The sequence below is a fragment of the Notechis scutatus genome, chromosome 6 (assembly GCF_049901735.1).
Source record: "Notechis scutatus isolate UNSWTSFEM ecotype Mainland chromosome 6, rNotScu1.2, whole genome shotgun sequence".
Classification (NCBI taxonomy): domain Eukaryota; kingdom Metazoa; phylum Chordata; class Lepidosauria; order Squamata; family Elapidae; genus Notechis; species Notechis scutatus.
Window position 1 is genome coordinate 12,502,923 of NC_142014.1, and position 20,343 is coordinate 12,523,265.

Genomic DNA, 20,343 nt, shown 5'->3' on the forward strand with positions numbered 1-20,343 from the left:
GGACAGAGTTGAAGATGAGACTTTCTTAAACAGGAGAGAAAGAGAGGCACAATAGAGACTTAAGCATACAAGCTTACAGAACTGGCATATTCATTTTCCATTTTTTCAAGAATCTGTATGAGTTTATAACCCCAAACAACATAGGGGAAAAAAACAAGTGGGACCCTGTGTGCTTATGTAGTAAGAATTAAAAATGTGTGTATGAACTGCTAATGAATAGAATAATTATTCTCTTCAATTTTGTTGGCTTATTAAAAGTATATAAGGGTAACAATTGATATTCAAATGTTTTTAGCATTAGAGATTATTATAATGAGCAATGAAATGTACACAGTTAATTAACTAACCTTCTAGGAAAACTAAAGTGTCCTCTGGGTCTTGAAGTAGTTCTTCGTGTGTCACAAAATGAACAGCTACCCGCCGCTGTCCCTGATTTTCAATCCGCCACACAACAGAATTGCAGAACGAGGTGCTTTGCAAGTTTGGATCTGAACCCGTAGCTGAAGCTTCTCGTAAAATTGAATCAAGTTCAGTCCTATCTGGGATTTCTTGCCTGAAACAATTACAGCTTGAATTGAACACCAGAAATGTGCTTAAAGTATTTTTTTCAATAAATACAATATGAATAGAATAGAATATTCTTTACTAGCCAAGTGTAATTGGACATACAAGGAATTTGTCTCCAGTGCATAAGCTCTCACTGTATATGCAAGCAACAAAGTGATAAATCATAAGATACGATCAAAAACTGTAATGTAAATAATTCAACATTTCCACATGTATGTTGGAGAGGCTGTACGTTTTAAGGCCTTGATGTGTTACTGTGTCACTTTGCAGCAAGATATTAAGCAAACTTAATAAATAATCAATCAATCAATCAATACAAAAAAGAAGTGTATGAAGACTAAATATCCATAAAGCAGAGGTCTCCAAACTTGGCAAATTTAAGACTTGTGGACTTCAACTCCCAGAATTCCTGAGCTAACAGGACTGGAGAAGGAATTCTGGGAGTTGAAGTCCACAAGTCTTAAAGCTGTCATAACGCATTCAAGCTTGATTTAAAAAGAAAAAGGTTCAGAATTGCTTAATGTTTGAGACAGCATATTAATACAAATGGACAGGTAACTTCGTACTGGGCAAAAGTAACCTCACACTATTTCTACCTATAAACCATTCCCTGATATCTGATAGGATGATTGCACAGCTGGATCCCTGACGGGCCACTTTAGCTGTCCTTATACAACTTCCAGACACAGGCCTTTATCTGGTGGATTTTCTGAATAGGGAAAATAGGGATTTATTCCCAAATGAAAATGGAAAATTTACAGACTTTACCTGTCAGATTGTTGAATTTTCAGATACTACACTCAGAATGATTTTCACAAATGTATGTATATGTAAATTTTTAAACAAAAGAATTCTAAAGATATATTGGCATATATCTTATATTAAAAGATATTCCTCAAGTGGAATTCAATTCTTCATGACTTCCATGGTTACATTCACAGTTTTCTTGGGTAAAAGATGGTGTTTTTTTTTTTTTTTTTTTTGGAGTTTGGGTAGTGGTTGGGGACTTTTTGAAAAAAATTGGAAAAACCTGGATTTTTCCCCCCCTTACTTCTCAATCTAGCCTACAATCTTGCTATTCTGAGGTATTATCAAATTCAGGTATTAACTAGACCCAATATTCTTAGCTTTTAAGGCTAGTCTAGGTCAGCCAAATGCAGCTAGAAGTTGGCAATGCTTAGCTAATCTCAAACAATTAGATGAAACTGGCCAAGGTATTGCTTGAAAGAGAGACTAGAAATGTCAGGGTTGTAAGATGGATGAGAAAGTAAAAAAGCATCTGAGGAAAAGGCAATGGCAAATAACTCCTCTAATACTGCCACGAAAACTGCATGTTGAGTTTGATTGAAAGGTAATAGAACACTTACTTGCAAGCATTCACAATGTTTTAGACTTTGAATGACCCCCTTGTCAGCGCCTAACTTATATGTGTTTTCATTTTGCACCATATTTGACTTTACGGGATGTGATTTCATTCAAATTTTAGCTTTTAGTGTTTGTGTTTTTACTGTAAAGCTTTGATTATGGTGGTTTAGAATATTTAATGATTAAAATAACAATATTAACAATCAAATACTGAATATCAAAATAAATGAATTTATTGCACATTTAAAATTGCAGGGGATTAAATATATAATGTTATTTCTATCCTGTAAGCAATAACTGTAAAGGCTCCAGCAACCTATAAGATATCTGTACCAATATTTATTGTTACTTGGACACTTACAATGAATTGCACTGAGGGCAATGAAGTTTTATAGACTGATAGAGTTTCTTCGGTTCAAATTTAAGCAGTCTAGCTCTGATGCGATAGTTCTGAGGAATGTTGCTCATCCTAATAGTATTCAGTGTAGTTGCATCAAAGTGCTGGTGATCTGTTAATACTATAAAACAATAAAAACATAAAAAGCATTTTGACAAACATAAACAAATGCATGCATGAACATCAAACAGTAATTCATTAAGCTACTTTACCCAATTTGTCTTTTATTTTTATTAATTGGTATTTCAAATATTTAAGTTTAAAATATATAGACTACTTAAAAGCATGTTCCTGTTCCAACTACTCATGTATAATGACAACATCTTGGATTGAGGATAGACAAACTTATTTCCAGTTTATTAAACATTTGTTCATACAGTCTCCTACTTAATTTCTGCACTCATCTTTTAATATATGGATATACCTCCCATTTAAACAAATATTTATATATTTTTTCCTTAAAATATGCACGTGTTTTTTTATATATATATTAGCAGAGTGTCAGCGCATCCAAGTATTTTGAAAACTGGTAGGTAACTAGATTTTGTTCCACAATTTTGGTTGATGGATCAGATCAAGTTTGCATTAAGATAGGTAACACATGAAATTATTCAAATATTACAGGCCGGGACAAAATGCCTTCCTAAGCCAAGCAAAAAAAAAAAAATCTTCTCCTTCTCTAAGGCCCTCCCCCCACATTTTCAGCCCTATTAAGAATTTGTTTATAAATTAATTAGTTTAATCAAATTAGTGTTTAATCTATAAATTTATAATTATTTTATAAATTATAAAATAATAAAATACATTTAGTATTTATTAAACTCACCCACAGTGATTAGTGTACAGTGATTCGTGTACATCCCATGTTTATTCTAAAATATCCCCAAACCAACTATTCTTTTTGGGCAGGAAGTCCTATTGTAAAATAAGTTATCTTCTCATTCCAAAATACACAGAATATCTAATGTGAAATTCTTACCTGTAACAGACAACTGCTGACATCTTTCTACATAGGAACCTACTGGGAAATAAAAGAAAAGGGGAAATTCATTTTCTTTTTTTCTAACACTGTTTTACATAAACAGGAAGAAAAAGAAACATAACATACAGAGATGGAAATGTACTGCTGTAAGATAGCGGAATTCAATTCTAATTAATAACGCACATATAATTATGGATACTGTGAATTTCTTTTCGGATTTGATTAGTAATCTTTGTGTATGCAGATTACCTATTCCAATTTTCAGATAGTGCTCAACTTACAACCATAATTACAGACCCCTCACATCCCGGACATAAACTGTTTCAACTCCTACTCTCAAAACAACGCTATAGAGCACTGCACACCAGCACAACTAGACACAAGGGCAGTTTTCCCCCGAACGCCATCACTCTGCTAAACAAATAATTCCCTCAACACTGTCAAACTATTTACAAAGTCTGCACTACTATTACTATTAATCTTCTCATCACTCCTTATCACACATCCCCTCCCACTTGTGACTGTATGACTGTAACTTTGTCGCTTGTACCCTTACAATTTAATTGACTGTTTCCTAGTATGATTTGACTGCTTATTGTACCTTATGACTATTAAGTGTTGTACCTTACAATTCTTGACTCTTGACAAATGTATCTTTTCTTTTATGTACATTGAGAGCACATGCACTGAGACAAATTCCTTGTGTGTTCAATCACATTTGGCCAATAAAGACTTCTATTCTATTTTATTAATTAAGCTCAAAATTTATGTTGTCAAATGAGACATTTGTTAAGTGAGTTTTTTCCTATTTTACCGCTTTTCTTGTCATATTTGTTAAGTGAATCACTGCAGTTGTTAAATTAATAACATGCTTATTAAGTGAATCTGGCTTCCCAATTGAATTTGCTTGTCAGAAGGTTGCAAAAGGTGAACACATGACCCTAGGATACGGCAACCGTCATAAATATGAACCAGTTGTCAAATATCCAAATGTAAATCATGTGACTATAGGGATGCTGCAATGGCCATAAGTGTGAAAAAGGGTCGTAAGTCACAGACTACCTGTAATGCAGTGTGAAATAACTATTCTAAATTTAAAATTCTACTAATGTAGGTTTTCCAATACATTGTTGGAATTCTATTTTATTTTCAAGACAGCAGTACTAAATATAAATTCAGAACTTATTATTTCATAATAATGTACTTGTTCATTACAAAATGAATTATTATTCTGCTGTTAATAAATTTACAGTGCAGTACAGTTTTTACTAAAATGCTCTAGCTTTTCTTATATCTTATTTTAAATTAAGAAAAGAAGCAGTGGTTGGCTTAACCACGTTATAAAAATATGAATCTGTACTCTTCCAGATATTGTTGAATTTTATTTCCTAGTATCTTTTACACTGTTGAACATGCTGGCTTGCACTGTTGCTCAGCAAAACTTTGAAGGAACAGGTTTCTCATTCCTGTCCTGTAAATATATGAAAATGATCTAATTTTATTTTTAAAAACTTACATAAAGTATAAGAATTTTCAGGCTCTGGAGAAGCTCTTTCTGAACTTTCACTTAATGCCATGTTGATAGTGTCCAGAAATCTAATAATGAAAAAATATATACTTCAAGTAAATAAAGTTTATCAGACTATTAAAAAAGGAAATTACATTTTAGTCAATCCCACTGCCTAATGGTAAGTATGACAATACTTTAATGTTAGTAATTATCGATGGTGCCATATTTTTCACACCTCTAAATTGATATGCCATTATTTCCAGAGCATGTTATGCTCAGATCTAAAATGTTAAATTACAAGGTATTTTGGAAATGTGATGGTGTATGAAAACCAATATTGTCATAATCAGAGGTGGTATTCAGCAGGTTCTGACCAGTTCTGGAGAACCGGTAGCAGAAATTTGGAGTAGTTTGGAGAACCGGTAAATACCAACTCTGACTGGAGATTTTACAGTATCTTTCTCCTGCCACGCCCACCAGGCCACGCCCACAGACCCGGTAGTAAAAAAAAATTGAATTCCCACTACTGGTCATAATGTGTTATTTGACATCTGACAAATGATCCTGTTGGATGCATTCTTTGCTAATATTAGTTGATATATATACTCTTACTGTACTACCGTTAACAAGCATGGCGCTTGCATATAACTGTGGACATCCTTTCATTCCAGATCAAGGTGAGGAACGATGGCTCTTTTATGACTTGTGGAATTCAACCCCCAGAATACCTGTGCCAGCCAGCCACAATATGACAATATTGGTCATAAAAGAATCATTGTTCCCCACCCCTGTTCCGATCAACAAATTACAAATCTACACAAATGTGGGTGTGTATACTCTGTGTGTGTGTTCATCTCCCTCCCTCTCTCTCACACACATACACACACAAAGGGGGCTAGAGAGGGAGAGAAGCCTGGGTATACTCCTTTAAAAGTAATATACACCAGAATTTACAACAGAGTAATGATGCTGTAACTATATTCAACAGTAGCACAATCACAAAGCACCTCTGAACGCATCTTCTTTCTTTTGTTCTCTTGTGTTAACAAGAAGGCCAGAAATCAGGATGCAAGAACTAATCTTATCCTACTTGTCTACTTCCCAAAGGTCATGTCCCAGAGTCCCACAGTGTATCTATCACTGACAATTCTGGAACCAGAAATTCACTTAGGAACGTCCAAACTCACAAGGAGCTGATGCCGGAGAACAGACCCCATGCTGAACAGTAACCAAGGCAGTAACTTGCAGGCAGGCAGGTTCACGGTTTACATTTTGTACAATCATACAAATCTGAAATAATAGCTTTATCCTCAAAGAGGTACCTGTATAGTGTTATTTTGCTATATGGAAATTATCCTGAACCATTCATGATATAGAGATTTGCTTACAGATATGGCCAAGCTCCAAAACCCAAGAAAGACATGCTGAGATTCTTCAAAGCAGATTTTGGGAACTATTAAGGAGGAACCATCTTCACCTTCTTTCTCTCACAACAACTTTCTAAACTATGCTGTCTCTTGGCCTTTGGAACGCCCTCCCTCCCTCCTGGGAATACAGACATTCCACCACAGGCGCAGAAGATTCACATCAGAGTTCATAAACCGCGTAACGTTTAGAATTGTGGAGTATTAATTGGAGAATTTTAAGACTTTGGGGATGGAATTAAAATGACAAGGTATGATTATTGAACTGATCAAGACTGCTCCGTTAATGGAAAATGACAGACTGAACAAATTGGCATGTTTTCTCTCCCAATTTTAAATGTTATTTACTCACGACTTTAGTTCTATGATATCTGGGTGGTTTTCGGGCAGGACAGCAATCCCACGGCCATGCCCAGTGCCTCCATGAAGAAGAAACTGTATGACATCACGCCCGTTTTCAGAACTGTGGGTTTTCACGTGCATGTTGTACATTGAAATGAACTGCCCAATCTTAAAAATACACAGAAAAAAGAATTGGATTATTGTTATCTGCTAAACATGTAATTATGACAATGTATACTTTCTTGTAATTCAATAGCAATTTTTAACTTAATCCTAATTGGTAAAATAATGGTTACTGAATGTAGATCTGGATATAATGGTAAGCTTTCCTAGCTGCCTAAAATTACACTGGAAAATTAAAGACATACTGAGTTACTAGGCATGTAGTATAGTGGAGTCTGTCGCAATTCTGAATATAAAGAAAACAAATCAGAATTCTTTAGTTCTAAGTGGATTTCTTTTTACATGAGACGGTGTAAGTTGATGAATGGATATTAGGAATTTCTCTGCCAATTAAGAAACTGAAGGTGAAAGAAAGGTTGGATATTTTAGCAAAGTAACAATCCAAAACATACCGTCAAATCAATCCTGAAGAAATTATAGGAAAGAAAGAAAATGATTTTGGAGTAGCTTTTGTGGTTCCCCCAACCTAAATAATATTGAAACTATATGGGAAGATCTCAGAAGCACAGTGCATGTAAGCAAAGCTAAGAATATTTCTGAGCGAAAAGAATTACGTAATAAAAAGTTAAATAAAAGCTCAAAAAACAAATAGACCGTTAACTGGGTGTAAGAAATGGTTGGAAACTATTGTTTCTGCAAAGAAAATATTAAAAGTATTGACCAAAAGGGTATCTAAACTTTTGCACCAGCCGTATTGATACTTTTTGTTAAATTTATAAGCAAGTCAACATGAGTAGTAAATATAGTTTTTAGGAAAGTCTTCGTATCATACAGAGGTGTCAGGTGTTGTGTACTTATGGGACATGAATTTTTGCACACACGTTGTTTAGAAAATCAGCAATGCCTCTCAGCAGTGAGATCATACAAAACTAATGCATCATTCTTTAACCACACTTACTAGAAAAAAAGCTCTACTATCAGCATTTTCCAGTGGATGGCAGCATTGCATACATTTACCTTTCTAGCTTGTGAACTGGGAATTCTAAGCAAAAATCTGCACAAACTAGTTCTTGAAATATTTCCATGTTTAAAAATTCATAACCGCTTAACTACAACCAATTCAATCCAAGAATAGAAAAAAAAACTCCTGCATTGGAAAATCCTTGTAGGAAGACAAAAGGCACCCAGAATGTTCTTGGAACAAATAGGCTACGGACCCATGCATTTCTTTAACATCAATGCCCTTGTTCAGCTGCTTCTGCAATTACTTCCCCTCCATGGTGAGTATTTCTACTTAGTCCTCACCTCCTTGTTCTGTTTGTCAGTTTCCTGTCTTGCCAGTAAAGGACTACCTGGACTTACAACCATTTATTTCCTGACTGTTCAAAGTTACGACAGCGCTGAAAATAGCGACGCTCTGACTTGTATCTGTTGCAGCAGAGCCAGGATCAAAATTTGGGCACATGGAAACTAGCATGTATTTAGGATAGTTGCAGAGTCCTGATATTGTGGGATCACCACATATGAACTCCCCAGCCAGCTTCTAACAAGGAAAGTCAATGAAGGAAGATGGATTTGGCTTAACAATGACACGATTCGCTTAACACCACGGCAAAAAAAAGGTCATAAAATTCTGTGCGACTCGCTTCACAATCAACTTGGTTGGCTGTGGTAATGCTGGTCGCAATTGTGGTCATAAGTATATCTTGTATCTATCTGTTGTGACCTGTCAGCCACCGGCCCCTCTAGCAGCCGAATCAGAGGAGGAGAAGGTGGCATGGGAGTCAGGGTCAGCATCAAGGCAACCTGAGAGCTCCGAGGGGAAAGAAAAAATGGAGCTGGCAGAGAGAGAGAGAGAGGGAGGGAGGACGGGAGGGAGGGAGCCTGGGCCATTTGTCAGCCCTCAGATGGAGAGTCAACAGCCTCCAGGTCTGGAGCTGGTTGATGATGGAGAACAGCTGAGTCCAGTGCCTGATGCGTGACTGCACAGAAAGGAGAGGAGAGGAGAACAATGGAAATCTATGGGCCGATCCTGGGAAAGGAATGTTGCTCGCGAAGCCCCATCCTAGCTCTGGGGATAGAGGGTAGAGATGAATAGATGTAGCAAACAACTATTCATCTTCTGGCCTGTCGGACTCGTCAGCCTGAGAAAATAAATCCCAATTTAACTTAAGGGTTATTTAGTGAAAATGGCTTAAAATAAAGCAGCAAACCTACAAATGCAAACAACTGGAACTCGTTTTCCATATGGCAGGTTGCATCGGAGACGTGGTTGGCATTAATTGGTACACGACTGCATTGCAGTGTGATTCATGTTCCACAATGCAAAGTAAGAATGTGAACGGCTAGAAAGAAAATGCAACTTTCTCCAGCTACATTAGAGACATACCAACAATGGTAAATTGGAAAAGCTTTTTAAGGGTCGGTTTTTTTTGGGTAAAACCATTGTAAAACTGACTCACATGATCCTGGGATGCTGCAAACAGGTATAGATGCAGCCACACTGCTGAGCATCTGAAGTTTGGTCATGTGACTGTAGGGGAGGGACACTGTTGCAACTCTGAATCAGAATTGTAAGTAGCCTAAAGATAGGTCCGTCATAACTTTGATTGGTTGCTAAACAATAGGTAGTAAGCCGATTATTACCTCTACACCCTCAGCCTTAACAGTAGAATGGAATTATATTGCAATCTTGAATATGCAATACCACTAGATATATCCTGGTTGTAAAAGCTGATTGTAGTACTAATTCCTATGATACAAATAACCTTCCTAGCCAAATGGCACTCTTTAATAACGAATAAATATTAAAATGCTTTCTTTCTACATTGTAGATCTCCTAAAAAAAAGTGTATGAATCACAAAATGAAACATTTAGAAATCAATATTTATGAACAAATCACAAATTCATAGAAGGCCATGTTTATTTATTTTTTTGAAAAAATACTTTTTAAAAATAAAAAAAAATAAAAAAAAATTATAAAACAGTATAATTTACAAGAAAGGCTACAATTAAAAAAAAGTTTATCTGAGTATCTGAATGTAGAAAAGAAACTGAAGACTTCATCTCTTTTCCAAATGTTCATAGTTGCATTTCCAAAAATATATTATGGCCTCCCGAGAGATTTGTTAGGACTAATCATGGCAATTACAACATTTATATAAATTCAATTAATTTAAATAAATGTACACGTAGACTCACTTTTAGTAAAAAATGGAGAGTTAAAACAGAACTAGCAAAAAAAAATAATTACCAAGGAGTTTCTTTACCTTTAATAGTTTTGCCACATGCACATGATTATCATAAGCTACAACATCCACAGTTAGATATTTTAATCGACGGAGAAGAGATCCATCTCCGTCTAGGTCTTCTTCTTTAACAAACACGTTCCAAGACGGCAAAAGGCATTTTGTGCCATCCCATATCTGCAATGAAACAAAACACTCTTTTTGGAATCAGAGAAAATTGCACCAATAATATTCCAGAGTAAGGATTAAAAACTACAATAAAGGATAAAAAACGTGAGCCTTAAAGGTGTTGTTAAGACTGGAATTTCCCAAAGCTTCTTCTTCAAATACATTTTGTTAAATTTCTTTGAGTCCGTATTTCTGTATAAAGAACTTTATTTTGCAATCTTCCTGAAGAATAATTTATAAGAACAAGGCAGAATGTCAACTGTCCAACTAGAAAACCCCAAACATGGATTGAAAACTCTCTTGGGAGATTTAAATAATTCCCCAAAGTAAATCTTTATTGGATACACCATATTGGTACTGAAGAAACAAAACCAGCTCTGGTTTCCCCCTTCTCCGCACCGTGGGTGATCACATTGTCCAATTATGAGACGTCCTTTTGTTATGGGAACAGTACATCTCTTTCTCCAACATCTGCAGCAATGACCTTGGTGGTTTTGATGCTCTCATGCTCTTCGCATTCCATTTCCCCCTTCCCTCCCTCCAGTTCATTGGCAAGTTGAAAAGCATTAAGGTATGAGAGAAGCAGAGTGGTTCAATCCTAGGAGATATATTTTTATTTGAATATATTTACGTTTAATAAGCAATCCTAGTTGGCTTGGTCCAAAATCAAAAGCTATAGTTGGGGGTAATACTAAAAGATTCATAAAAGATTTAACAGGTTAGGAAAAATATGGCCTCAAGCAGGGATAAATACAAGTACATAGAACTATTTCCTTCCCAAAGCACTATTAATTATTTGAATGATAATCAGGCACATCAAATAATGAAGTTGGTTTTGAAAGATGCCACCATAAATTTAGCTAAAACATGGTAAGTGAAAACCAGAAGTTATTAACTTGCTTGAATGAAACTTTTGGTATCCGAAAATTTCAGGAAACTTAAAATGCAGCATTTCTAGCAAGAGATTTAAACATTGTTTTAATGAGAAACTTAAAAAACAGATTCAATTCTAGCCTTCCTACAGGTAGTATGAAATTACTGTTGAATGAAAACATAATGAGTGCAGGCATGGGAATATAACAGACCTTGAGAAGGTAAGAAGATCCATCCAATTTAGCTTTTCCTATTAGTTGGCCAGTGAATTCAAAATACATTGATGGCTGGATGTCACATAATTTTTTCATGGGAGGTAGACTGAAAAGATTACTTGCCACCCAAATACGCAATTCTTCTACGGTTTTTCTGTCTTCATCTGTAAATGAAAATGTTTTACTAGATGTTCGGGGAATCACTGGACTTCCAATGTTACCATCAAATGTAAGTGAAGCAAATCCAGGGCCTGAAGTCCCTTGCATCTGGTGATTAAATTCTTTGATCTACAAGAATAAGAATGAAAATGATGTATCATATAAAGTTCCTCCTAACATGTCCACGCTTCATACAGGCTTCCAATACTAAAATTATGAAATAAAAACCAAGATGCTTAGAAAGTGTTAAATTACAGTTAATAATTGATTAACTGTGGTTTCAGAACGTTTCCTTGTTTTTGTTTTTATTTTTTTAATTTTCAACAGATGGAACCAAGAAAGTCCTCCATTCTTCTATGTTTGGGGTCATTGTCTGAAATCCAGCACATATAATCTGAGGACATATGGCAAGGTGTCAAACTCGAGGCCCACTGGCCGGATGCATCACATGCTGGCCATGCCCACCCACATTTTAGTGAAGGGGGAAAAGTTGCGATACGTACATGACAATAAAATGACACTACGAGTTTGACACACCTGGCATATGGGCATTTTATTTGCATTGTAAACATTGTGTGATGCCTTCTAGAATTAAACACATAAAGTGACTAATAATGAGGTGGTAAGGACACTAACACAGCACTACAGATTGCCTCCCTGTTTGTGAAGGATGACATTAGATTGCAAAAATGTTGACTTTCAGTGTGTTTGAACTAGAAACGATGAAAGCCAGCACTATTGATGCTTCATGTAAACAGCTGTTCTGCTGTAATAAACATCTGATTATAGCATTTTTATTTGCAGTTGGTTGCTAAAAGAATGATCAACATCTGAGAGGCATAACAGTTTCAAAATTAGGTATTCCAGGTAATAAATCTTCCTAGATAAAAAAAAACAATACTAGTCTCTGGTGCAATAAATCAGCTTTTGTAATTAGTACAATGATACTTGAAATTGATATTTCCTTTACTTAGCTGGTCACCAATATATGCTATAAGGAGAATGTGTTGTCAAACATAATAGCTCATTCTTTCAAATGCTATTTTCTTCCAATGGGGGAATGCATTTGCCTCACCTTTCCTTCCTCTGGCTCTTTATTTATTTTAACTCATTATTGCAATTTTGTTCAGGCTTTTGATCAGCAGATGCAATGGGCTACAAGTCCTTAGTATAGTCAACTGGGCCACAAGGACGCATCCGGTTTGGAGAAGACCAGTTAAGTTCAGTCAAGGAATGGATTCTTTCCATAACTGACAGGGGAATTTTAAAGATGACTATATCAGCTTGAATGTATTTATACACATATTGAATGTATAAAGGGTTATATATCTCATAGTGCCTAGGTGCATCTGTAGGGATTGATTTATGGCATGATTTGTCTTGCTTTTATCATCACTACCATCAGTAACTGCATGGGGTTCAGCAAATTCTTGCAAAACTTGCTGAAGCAATTATAGTATATGATTCTTCTTGAATGGGATTTAATGACAGCCTACTGAGTTATATTTTAGAATATATGAGCTGTGGGACCTGATCCATTCAAATAAATGTGGATATCTAGAGTGGTTTTGATTTCAACATTTGAGAATAAATGGCATCTTTGGGCTAGGTGTTAAATATGATTAACTGTAAGTCAAATTTTTGTTCCAAAAGACAGAATTCATGATAACAAAATATGTTTGCTTATGTTTCAAACAACCATGGTGTCCTCAATATATTCTCATTAGAAACAGCTAATTTATTTTATTTTACTGATGCAGATTGTTAATAACTTATTATCCCCTATCCTTTAAAATCCTACCAATGCATATACATCTATATATCTCTATCTATATAGATAGAAATATTTATGTATATTAAAAATTAATCATTATTTACTTGTTTGAAATAGAACTATATTAATAAGATACCCACAGCGCTAGGCAGAATATCCCCAATTTGGAGCAAATGTGTTTATGAGGAACTGAAGTCCTTAGCTCATGTATTCCTCTATAACAGTCGATGCTTGTATTTTCAGATTACCTTTGTATTCAACAGATCTGATAGAAAATAGATGGATTATATTATTGGATTACTGCTCCAAGTTTTTTTAGGAGAGTTAAATAATTTCTGTCACAATCACTACTGCATTGCACACACCAGCTCATTTAATGGCTTGTCAATGTGTGAATTTTTTTCTTCTCTTGCTTTTTAATATTTTCTTTTTAATTTGTTTACATAATACAATCTCTAATCTAAATAAATAAACAAAGGAACATTGTTTCATCTGTGCATTGATTAAAACCTATGCATTCTACATATAACTTTTGTGGAATTTATGTAAGAATACCATGGCATAACCCATTTAACATTCAGAAAGCTTAAAACTAAAGTGATTGAGTACCTTAATTAAACTGTTACTATTCTAATTTACATCCAAACACACATGCATTCAAATCTCATAGAAAGGTTACTGAACTGCGGTGCCCAGCAGCACCCAACCCTTGTGATGCTTGATGGAATGAGCCAAGTTAGCAAATTCTATCATTTGATGATGATATCCATCTAGTCATATCCGACTCTTAGTGTTTCAATGGGCCAAGTCTCTCCACATCTTCCATTTTTGCACTACTTCTTTGAGTTTTTCTATGCTTTGGCTGGTGTCAACGTTGATGGTGTCAACCCACTGCGTTCATTGCTATTTCTTTGGTGGCCTGGTTTCCTTTTACTGCTAACTCTTCCAAACATAATTGCCTTCTCCAGTGGTTCCCACGAGATGGCCAAAATAAGTGAGACATTGTTTTGTGATTTTGCCTTTCATTTTAACCTGCATCTAAAAAATCTAAAAAAAGCCTACCTAAATATTAAAAAAGTGGACTCTACCACTTTGAGGAACAGTGTACTTAGGTATACAGGTAGGTGTCATTTAAACATCACAACTGGGATTGGGATCAGCAAATGAAGCGCTCACTAAGTAATACTTATAGTGTATTGTGAGCTTATTTATAATAATATAATATAATAATAGTGATTGTGAGCTTATTTCAGTTTTCCTTTTCTTTACAAACCTATGAAGGTCGTAAATGCAATTGGTCACAAAGTTTTATTTTCATCACTGTCGTAACACTGCCACTGTACAAAGCAATTGCTAAATGAAAACTACCTGTGTGTTAAAACAATAACCTAAACTAATATGAAGTAAATGATACATAATCCTTAAAAAAATTACAAATTCTAACGGGATCTAAATTAATGCCCAATGTAAGTTTGCTTACATTTCATTCTCTAGTGTTGTCATATTTGAAAATGTTAAAAAAAATCCACCAGAATAACATTCATGCAATCAAACCAATATGCTTTGGTATTTTGCACACCAAATATTAATATTGTTTTATATTGTGAATATTCCCTAATTCGAACCTACTGAATAAAGGAAATACAATTTTCAGCTGTAAATTGTACTTTGCAACCAGTTCACTTGGCAAAGTTGAAAAATTATACCCAAATTATCCCCTGCGCCATCAAAATTGAAATATATTGAAAAGTGAGAGAGGAGAGTTGCAAGTTCAAGGACATTAAGATTCTACTAAAATCTTATATATAAAAAGGAACAAACAGTTAGATATGGTGAGATATCGAATGAAAAGGGTGAACTTCAATCTGTGCAAGCGTTGGAAGAACAAGGTGTAAAAATGAATTGGTTTTCATATTTGCAAATACAATCTAGATTTGATAAAGATTTCAAACAGAAGGTATTTATGATAAGTTGACTGACTTAGATAAAATTCTGATGGGTACTGATGAAAAGGTAATTAAAACACTCTATGGACATTTATTAGAATTTAAGTTGGAGGAAGAACAAGTCAAAGGAACGATGATTGCTTGGAGGAAAAATTTTGGATATGGAATTGATTTAGAGAAAAATGGCAAAAATTGTGGTTTCAAAATAATAAAATGACAATGTCAACTGCATATAAAAAAAAATGTATATGATGTTTAATAGGTGGCACCTACCCCCGTTGAGAATTGCGAGAATATTTAAGAACAAATCAGATAAATGTTGAAAATGTCATCAGATACCTGGTTCTTATTACCGTATGTGGTGGACATGCTCGGATGCAAAAAGATATTGGACTAAAATTCACACATGGTTGGAAAAATGATAAAACAACACATAGACTTTAAACCAGAAACCTTTTTATTGGGAATTATACCAGAAATATACAATAAAGAGCTGAAATATTTGACTGTAAATGTCCTGACAGCAGCTAGAATTGTATTTGCTAAGAATTGGAAAAATGAAAAAATACCTATGCAGAAGGAAGTTATTAAGAAAATTATGGATTGTGCTGAAATGAGTAAACTGACATTTGAAATTAGAGAGCAAGAAGATAAGCAATTTTATATGATATGGGATTTGTTTTATCAATGGTTGGACAAAAAGACATGGTAATATAATAGATTAGATAATTTTGTAATAGAAGTTCAATAATTCATATAAAATATAATATAGACATATATAACCATTGGATGAAAGTACAATATAAATTTCAAAATAAAATTTGGAATATCTCATATAAAATGATGGAATAAATAGTTTAGTCATGGATGATTAATAACTGATAAATATATACCGTATATGCCGGCGTATAAGACTACCCGGCGTATAAGACGACCCCCAACATTTCCACTCAAAATATAGTTTGTTATATACTCGCCCCTCTTCCGCACGCCTTCCACTTTTGCACTTTTTTTTTTTTGAGGCACTTTTGTGCACCGTGGAAACGAATCCCGTGAAGCCGAAGGAGCAGCCAGCCTTCTCCCAGCTCCCAGGAAGAGGCTCGCACGCCGGGCTCGCTGAGGTATCCGGCTGGGGCTGTCAGGAGTTGTTACCGCTGGCGGCTCTCGTTGCTCCAGTCCCGTTTGCCTCGGGAAGGGAAAGGCAAAAGGAAGAGCCGCGGCGGCGCTTTGCAATGGCAGCAGCGGCTCCTGGTTTTGCCTTTCCTTCCCGAGGCAACGCGGGACTGGAGCCGCGCCAGCGGTAACAACTCCTGACAGCCCCAGCCGGATACCTCAGCGGAGCTCGGGCGGTGCGAGCCTCGTTTCCTTGGGAGCTGGGAGAAGGCTGGCTGCTCCTTTCGGCTTCACGGGATTCGTTTCCACGGTGCGCAAAGTGCCTCAGCCGCGGGCAGCCGCAGTGCTTCCCAATTACTATTTGTCGGCGTATAAGGCGACCCAGCATATAAGACACCCCCAATTGGAGGCATGTTTTTCAGGGCAAAAAAGTCGTCTTATACGCCGGCAACACGGTAAGCATATGTTAGTTTGACAATGTGAAAATCTATATAAACTGTAAGTAATGACTACGAAAGGATAGCACAAAAGATTTGTAGCCAACTAAAACTCTGTATGTATATAAAATGGAAGATGGTTTTTATGTTTTGTTTGTATATGTTTGTCTTAAAAATAAAAACTTCTATTAAAAAAAAAAAAGATTCTGCTAAAAGAATAGCAAACAAAAATAAATTCCCTTCCAACTCTGTTACTCTGTAAATAAGGAGAGGAATGACCAAGAAGATGCCGAAAAAGATTATCTCTGAATAATATTTGTGAATGCTTGTGTTTCTTTAAACATTATAGCGCAGAAGTAAAATATCTAACAGAAACAACCTTGGTGTCATAGATCAGAGTTGAAGATCCACCTACCATCAGGGTGACCGATCACATACAAAAACCCACCCTTATCATAAGACAAAGACAAAATGCACAAAGTATTGTAAGAAACCTTCAGTTCTGCTTATCTACAAGAATAATATGGTTTTGGAAGAGAACTCTAGACTTTGTACAGTCCATTAAATTGTCTAAAAATTTCTCTTGGTGTTCATGTAGTAAAAAGCAACATTCCAAAATAGTTATCCTAGTATTTATAATGAATGTAATCCAAATTTAATTCAATTAAAATTAAATTCAGAATTTTTGGGGCTATACTGCGTTGGCCACCATCCTGTCCAAAGGCCACATGGAGCCTTCTAGTTCAATTTACTGAGTAAGAGTGACCAAGATGCATCAGCAATTCCATGAAAGATAGAATTCTCTCGATCAAAGATTAATGTCAAGAAGTATCTGCTCTTTTTCTTTTAAACAGACTATAGTGCAGCTTTCTTACCACATGGCTTGAAGTCCATTAAAATTACCTTTATTCTGTGAAATCGAACAATATCACCAATTCTGTAGATCTGTGGAAGGGCATCTTTGACTGCCTTAAAAAATGAACACACCAACTTCGCATTGGACTGATCTACAATGCTCACCACTGTACAAAAGTCTGAATATGTTGAGAAAAAGAATGAAAAAGAACAGAATGTTTATCATGCAAAGAAATCTTTGGTTTTCATTCCCCTGACACAACTGACATATAATACATAGCAATATAAGTACAAAACTGTAAGATACCATATGACTTTACTACTAATTCCTTTTCAATCTTTCGCAGTGCCAATACAAATGAATGAAAGCAATATTTGAAAAGTTCATGTAATAAATAGCAAAATCTGGTAAATTAGTAGCAGACTGACTCTATCAATATCTTATTTTTTACATAAAAATCGTGTTGTTGCCATCATAGCAAACCAACTCTATTCCCTTCCTTTTAGGACAAATCAAATAGATCTATCTGCTGATTTAAAACCAAGAAACAATATGAATTGATGAGGGGATCAATAAAATTCAACCTATTTCATAATTATTATCAGACAATTTGTTATCAGAATATTTGCCTGTTCCATGAATGATTTCAAATGTTTTATTTTAAATACAGGTTCTTATACAATAAAGTGTTTTTAGCTAGAGTTTTTCTATGCATCTATTGTATATGAAAGTAATTCCCTGACAGTTTTATTTATAAAAATAAACAACTACAACAAGAAAATTAATACTTATATGTTATTTTTTCCAAAATTTTAAAATATACAATATAAAGTTCTTGCTCTCTATCTCAGCAAAACAAAAACATATCCATCTGTTTTCATACATGACGCTTAGAAACAAATCTTTTCTCATGAAAGTTTTTGAATGGAAAACTATTTTGTTAGGGTGCTTATTTTGGAAAAACTTGCAAATCCACTTTCATAGAAATCAATGGCAGATGTCTAAGACATTTCTAACTGTATGAAACTTGTGTCACTTTTCATAGTTAGGAAGAAGTCTGTTCCAGCTATCGTCTCCTGAAGAGACACAGATTAAAAAGAAAGTTTGGGGCAACATTTTACAATGCTATGGTATGTAGGAATCATTTCATAATATTTAAAAAGTAAAAAAAATAAGATTTTTTTTGTTACGAATTTAGGAATCTATGAAAATCTAAATTAAATTACTGAAAAATTGAATATTCAACTGAGCTATTTCTTAGGATTATTTTCTATACTTCAATGGTTTTATGCTTGAAAGTAATAATTCATAGAATCTTTGTTTTGAAGATTCATATTTTGTCATTGCAAATTTCCTTATTTAAGCAGTTGAATCCCTTTTAAAACAACGAGTCCATTTTATTACAACGGCAAAAGTCATTGTTACTTAAATTTTAATTATTTAAATGGAAATAAATAAATGCCATCAACCAATTATTTACAATGACTTCGTTGTACTAGTTTTAAAAGCTTTATAAGCTTTTTCATGGTTCTATAACCCACATTACACACAAGCAAACAAAAATGTTTTTTTTAATAAGTGATTTGCAGTAATAGAGGAAGTCTATGAATTATACAGTATGAAGAAATTATACTCCTCTCTCCAAATTATCTAAATTTCCAATACTTTTATTTCATTTTGTTTACTTTTTCAAAGCTAGTATGATTACGGTTACATTTGCAGTGCTATTTTAATTATCCAAATTACACTTTATTGGCATATTTGAATAAAGTTGGTAGGCCAAATAGGGTTTGTAAATTGTTTGGAAAGGAACCAATAATAAACATTCCAAAACACATAAGCCTAACTGTAACTAATTTGGGGGAAAAAGGGGAAGATTAAAATGAGAAAGCACAACATTTCAGTGTATTCTTCATCTTTCTTGTTAAGAGATAAGCATCACAACAACTTTAGGACTTGTAGACTTCAACTCCCAGAATTCCTCAGCTAGTTGAACCAGTCCACAAAGTTGTTAAAATTGTCAAAGTTGCAGACCCGTTTTAAAGTAATTACGTTTGAAAAAAATATACTTCCACAAGGACACTGCAAATTTCAGATTCTCTTTACATAGAAACAAATTCGAATGAAATTACACACGTTAGCAATTTAAAGAGTTGGCTACTTCAATATTGCATGTTTTCTTTACCCATTCCAAAGGCATTCACGCCAATGTGGCCGCTTGAAAAGTGTTACCATTACAAAGAAAAAAAAATGCAATTCAGCATCCCTTCAAAATTAATGCATAGGAATCGGTCTTTTGCATCTATTAAACCAAGTTGCATAATGGGTAAAGAGCCTACAGCTTTTTTTTCTTTTTAGAGGAGGGAGTAACTCTTAAGTTTTTTTGTTTTCCTGTGTCCTTAATTGCTTCTTTCTTGCCTTTTTCTCTTTTCTTCTGCACTTTGCCACTGCACTGACAAATGAGAGTAATCAAACCCAGCAGCAGAGATACAGCTGCTGAACATTTTTTCCTGCTCCATAGCCTGTGTCCAGAAAACATTCTACTATTAGAAAGCCTTGAAGTGATAAACTTCAGAGTTTAAAAAAAAAAGCTGCAGCTGATAATTTTGATGTTAAGATAAAAATTAAATTCGGTAATTTTAAGATCAGATAACATTAAGAGAAAACTATTTAAAAAATTAATGGGACTTAAGAAAAATATAGTGAAACCTTCAGGTTTTATTCTGGACCACTACCTGCTACGAACATTCCTACTTGCCCGTTAAGCTGGTTGTCAAGGCCCATTCTGCGAGATCACAATTTATTTCATTTATTTATTTAAAGTTAATAATCACCACAATCAT

General features: G+C 34.8%; 1 protein-coding gene across 2 annotated transcripts in view; it reads right to left on the reverse strand.

Moving 5' to 3' along the window:
• Nucleotides 1-20,343, reverse strand: part of POT1 (protection of telomeres 1) — a 51,606-nt gene that overhangs the window by 18,194 nt on the left and 13,069 nt on the right. For both annotated transcript variants that reach the window (XM_026669045.2, XM_087969391.1), the window contains exons 7-14: nt 17,548-17,678; nt 11,213-11,503; nt 9,981-10,136; nt 6,598-6,755; nt 4,828-4,907; nt 3,309-3,350; nt 2,294-2,450; nt 348-553 (exon numbers count right to left, since the gene is read on the reverse strand). In XM_026669045.2, the coding sequence (XP_026524830.2) occupies nt 348-553; nt 2,294-2,450; nt 3,309-3,350; nt 4,828-4,907; nt 6,598-6,755; nt 9,981-10,136; nt 11,213-11,503; nt 17,548-17,678 (1,221 nt within the window). The remainder of the gene's footprint in view (nt 1-347; nt 554-2,293; nt 2,451-3,308; nt 3,351-4,827; nt 4,908-6,597; nt 6,756-9,980; nt 10,137-11,212; nt 11,504-17,547; nt 17,679-20,343) is intronic.